At 35.5% G+C, this 5,634-nt stretch overlaps 1 protein-coding gene across 1 annotated transcript; it reads left to right on the top strand.

Annotated features, from left to right (window-relative positions):
* Nucleotides 1–2,022: 2,022 nt before the first annotated feature.
* On the top strand, nucleotides 2,023–5,371 carry LOC120344938 (uncharacterized). Its single transcript, XM_039414283.2, has 3 exons — nucleotides 2,023–3,529; nucleotides 4,123–4,265; nucleotides 4,559–5,371. The coding sequence occupies exons 1-3, from the start codon at nucleotides 3,208–3,210 to the stop codon at nucleotides 5,276–5,278; spliced, it is 1,185 nt and encodes a 394-aa protein (XP_039270217.2). The 5' UTR covers nucleotides 2,023–3,207; the 3' UTR covers nucleotides 5,279–5,371.
* The last annotated feature ends 263 nt before the right edge of the window (nucleotides 5,372–5,634 follow it).

The raw sequence follows: 5,634 nt of genomic DNA, 5'->3' as shown, positions 1-5,634 counted from the left end.
GTTGTAGTTAATTGTTTCCATCCTTCGAACATGAGGACACATTTGTTCATTTCTTACAATTTACAGCGTATAAAATAGCTGTTGAATAATATTAAATATCTATTGCGAATTTTATCGTTATTGACGTTGTTGATGACAATATCGTTAAGTTTAGGTTGGCGGTATTAATTTATGTGCAAAAATATAATTATAACAGCCGACATGAAATATTTAAATCAGCGCCGCTTCGAAAAATAAAAAAGAATTTCCGCTATCAATTCTCTGCTATTTGCAGATGTGAATTTGGGAATCAGGTTCACTCATTTGATAATGACGATGATCGCGTAATTACATTTGCGTTTTACTGCTTCAACGAACGGTGTCGTGATCACTACAAAAAGTCCCATGTCCGTGGTAGCTGCCCTGTCACACGGTAATCAACAATCTGCCATTCCATTGGCCCGTTTGTTTCCCACGGGTACGTACAATAAGTCTCACTCAGTTTCAGTTGGGAAGACGATGAATACGCGTAACAGTTAAAACTAAAGAAAGTAAAATGAAAAAATACATAAAACTGCAAAATAAAAATAGTACATTCTAATTTTGAATTTCATGTGCGTGTGCTCATTTTCGTACATTTCGTTCTCTCCTAGACTTCAACTTCTAACGCCTTCTCCGACCGCCGTCCTCCAACTCTCGACATTCTTCGCTTAGTCCAGTCAAATATTATGCCCTGGTTTTGTTGGGACTTGGAACGGATTATAGCATTTCAAGGTGAAGAGCGTCCGTGCTTACTTGAGACAAATTAATTTCGTTCAAATTACGAAAACCCCTTCGCAAGTAGAAAATTCTGCAAGGTACACACTGTAAGAAGAAAGAACAGAGAAATACCGAATGAAAACTACAAATATTCCGTATCGGGGGACTTTCGCAGGTAGACTTTCTAGGTGCGGCCCGCGGCTTTACCCAGTTACTTGTATTTGGCCCGCCTTTAAAAAAGGTTGCACACCCCTGCCCTAAATGATTCCCCTCGTGATTCAACAAACTCATTTTATCTTTCTATGTCGTTTATCTCCTGTAAGATAATGTTTGCCTATATTGTTACGTGACAATAAAGGTAGACACTACTTTCTGCAATTTCGTAAGCTAAGATTTCAATCTAATTCAAATAAAAGGAAAATAAATTATATTATTGATAGTTTTTCGACCAAAAATAGCCAAATTTTGTATCTGATTCTACCGTTCTATTACGCAATGTATGGCATGAAAGTATAAACCTTTGGCGTAAATTCTCAAATCCCTTTCTAGTTTGAAAGAAAGGGTTGGGCAACGGTTCGCCAGAGACTGTCGGAACGATGCGCTCTATTGTAGCGATTGTGATGTCTTGGGTATTACCAAATCACCAGTATACAAAAATATTAGTTTATTAAACGGCAAATCAATGTACCAATAAAACATGTCTTATAGCGACACACTCCTAAACCCAAGAATAATTTAAAAGCATGCAGACTGGTAATTTACCAGAAGAGAATTATGGCATCATAATCCTAAATCTAGCCAGTGTGAAATCAACAAGCTATGACGCAGATACAGGGCAGTCGCGATGAACAGGGTAAATTGAATCTAAAAGCAATAGTTTTGTAAAACTGAGGGGAAACGTCCACTTCAACGTCATTGCTTCTTGCATAATTATGTCCATGTAAATACGTGTCTATTGTTTTGTTAGACACCCGGAGTACTTTCCGTTATAATAACGATCGCAGATTAGATTAACTCTTCAGACATCCGCGATCACTTTGATATCCCGAGTAATACATATTTGATGCGATTATAGACGATTAATTTCACTGAAATCCACACACCTTCACTTCTAAGCGTGCAGTGTGTCGGGTGTGAGTAAATCACGTTGCTGAAGGATATAAGGCTACAAAAGACAAGCGTGCGAAATAATGCGGACGATTAAAAAGCTATGCGTTATTTGATTGGTTAACAGAGGCGACGAGAGAATAAACGGAACGCAGGTAAGGTATAAAATTGAAAAAAACTGTTCAGAACACCATCAGTAATAACCGTGTCGGTAGACTGAAAAGGGTTGTTCAAATATTAAAAATTAATGGTGTCAACGAAGTAGTTCAAAATATTTGTTTCAGGAGTTTTATTTTTCATGTAGCAAAGTTATAATTTGCGATCACTTTTACGAAGTATCGCCGCGAAAAAGCGCTATTCAACATGCTTCAGGTTTTGTTTAGAGTAATGCCGGTCAACGAGACTAACTACATGTGCGAGCTAATATATTTTTGTATTTCATGAATTAGAAGAATTCTATGAAACAGTGTAATAGTACCAGATTAAATCTGTAAGGGCGAAATATAAAGTGATGTGCCACAAAACATAGTCGTCATTACAAATCCGATCAACTTGATTCGATAAAAAAAAATAAATATGAAGTAATTTTATTATATAATTTCTCTGAATTGTAGATTTTGAGCCTTCACTAAAAATGTAAAGAGCCATTATGGAAGGGCCAAAAACTCGCTGCAAGAGCTATATTTTATATATCGGTTAACTTTTTATATTGACGTTGATTTCACGGTGTATGGTGACTATTTTTATGCGAAAATTGTTTCAATCGCTGCGAACTATTGATATTAATCGAAAACCACATTTGAAATCGTGCTTACGATCGCAAATAGCTTAAGATTGATCGTTGTTAAAATAGCGCAACAACGATGTAAAAAACTTTCCAAGCTGTAGTTTCGGTCAATTAAATATCGTTTCCCAAAATACATTACAAAATTACTCTTTCCACTAAATGTCTCCAATCAAATTTTGATGATCCAGGTTTGGCTCGCGAGTATATAATAAATTATTCCCTGGAAACCCAATCATTGATAAGGTATTGTTCTACTATTAGACAATAGCAAAAATTAAACGTACGACAGTTTCTTGAAGTTTTGCGACAAGTAATCAAGGTTTATAGACTAATCAAACGGGATTCCGATTGTTCAAATTCCGAAAATCGTATAAACGTTGCAATTTTCACAAGAGTATTGTTTCGAAAATAATAGGCGTCGATTGGTTTAATCAGTGGTCATGATAAAGACTTTAATCCTAATTACATTGTATATATATATTCTACTTTCAAGCATAGTTACGATATCTAATTATTTGTGGAAGTAATACAGGAAGACAAATTGTCGATTACCGCAGTCAGTATTTGTTGGTAAAATGACTCCCGACTCTCAGCCAGGACCTGTCAATCTCGAACATCACAAGAAAAAACAATCACCAGGCATTCCAAGAAGTCCTAACTGGAGTCTGAACGAAATTCGCATTCTCTGTTCCTATGTAAAAGAGAACTATGTAAGGATACTAGGTTCTCATAACGACGGACCTGGAAAAAACGCTAAGAGGCAAAGACACTGGGAAAAAGTTACTGAAATGATAAACGAACAGTCGGGACAAACAAGGGTATGGAAACAAGTTCGCAAGAAATGGGTTGATCTTACGTACATGGTAAAGTCATATAAAAGAATGAATAAGGACCAAGGTGAGTCAAACTGCATCCACTGACTGAACAACAAGAGAACCATTTTTTTTTATTTAATCCAAAGTCTGAAAAAGTGAAGGCCCAGCGTGTTATAAGTTAACCATAGCTATTGCATGAAAATAGAACGATAAACAAAGGCTAAATGACATTTGATGAAATATCGGCATAAATTTTATGTCGTTTGCTAAATCTATGCAGTGGTTTGACGTATTATTCCGAAATATATACCGTAACCTGCCATATCACAATCGTTAGGACCAACCAGATGATCCCTGGAATTAACTATAATGTAAGCATGCGCGAAACCTCTTTCATAGTGAACTATATCAGCCTTTTGTTCAAGTTCATGTGTTTAGAATTGTTTTATGAATACTTATTGAGACCGCCTGTAATAGAATGCCACGTATATAATTGTACCCACGCTATCTGTTTTATTCAATTATGTCTTGTATGCTTCCCTCATAACAATCTAATCAGGCCTGTTAACAATTTATATAACAATATTTTAAAGAATATACGAATCAACTGTCACGCTTCCCTTTATAACGATTTTCCATTTACTAGAAATCTAATAATCAAAGCTATTTTCACAGAAGGCGAAGTTGAAAAAAATGTGGACGATGAAAATATGACTCCTGTCATAAAAGAAGTGTTATCTGCAATGAATGCACATAATTCATTTCAATCTAGTTCGTCAAATGAAGAAGAAAATAATGAAGATTTGACCGTTCGCCAAGTAATATCACTTGTTCATAAATAAAAGAAAATTCTATTGCAACCGAAATTATTATTCTATTGTGTGTAGTTGAAATATTTTTGTGTATTTTTCATTTGATATAACTCACAGTTATATTTTAGCTCTCCTAATTGTATATACGAAATATACTCGTATATATATGAATTTTTTCGCAGATGATCCCGAATAGATTCATTCTGTCCAATAAAATTAGATATCTTTTCAAAATCAGCCACTGTAGGTTTGATCCATTCGCATAAAAAAGATGACAATGATTTTTATTTTTCATTTAGACTCCACCACCTCTCACATACGATTGTGGAAGTGATTCGAACGACGGCGATGACGATGACAACGAAGAGGCTTTGAACACTCCACCACTTCGCACAACTCAAAAGAATCTCAAATCAAACTCATCCAATGGTGACGCTACTGGTAAAATACGGACGAAAGTGAGAATGAAAGTACACAGAACATATCGGATGCCAGCCAAAAGATTGGAAATTAAAAGAAAAGATAAGAAGAAACCGAGGCATGATCCTATTGAAATTATCCCAACAAAGTCTCCAAATAAAAGGATTCGCTACCGAGGTCCTCATCGTAGGTTTAATCCCTATAACAATATCGACCTCAATTGCTGGAATCAAAAATTAGATCAATCTAGGGAACATATCACGGAAAACTCAAGTTCGTCAGAAAAAAGATCCAATGAAAGAATTTCAACACTGTACGACACAAACCATGATTTTAGAAAAGAGGTGATTGAAATGAAAAAGGAGAAAATTCTCACTGAGAGAGCAAAACTCTCAGTTATGCAAGATAGACTAGCTATTAGCCGAGAACAATTGAAGTTGAACAAAAATATTTTATTTTGTTTACAAAAAATATCTCATAGTCTTGATACCGGCTATGGCATGAACAACAATACCTTGCATGAAAGAAGATATCGCCTAAATCGGGAGGAAAATGATATTAACTCATACTGGATGATGAGAAATATGAAGAATTTTTGAATTTTCAGAATCTACCAACGTTCCATTTGTAAAGTTATTTTTGTTTTAATTTAGTTTTTACGATTTCATTGATACACGAACTAAGCCATTATGACGTTATCGCGCTTTGTCTAATTTTTCTGCGGGTGTTGATCCTGTAGGGATAGCGAAAGCAGAAGTCAGGCTAACATAGTTTCACAGAATTGAAAACTGGCAAATTCAGATTCAGCTATTTTATTTCATCATGGGCTTTGAGAAAGATAGCTCATTAGCGACATATAGTGATTATAGACACACATTAGTGAGTTCAAACACATCAAAATAATGCTGAGTCATATGTCGGAGCACTAATAGAAGTAGCGTCCCAAGCAGCGGGG

This window comes from Styela clava, chromosome 1 (assembly GCF_964204865.1).
Source record: "Styela clava chromosome 1, kaStyClav1.hap1.2, whole genome shotgun sequence".
NCBI lineage: Eukaryota > Metazoa > Chordata > Ascidiacea > Stolidobranchia > Styelidae > Styela > Styela clava.
Note: the sequence above shows the minus strand (reverse complement) of the source record. Positions and strands in the feature narration are given on the sequence as shown.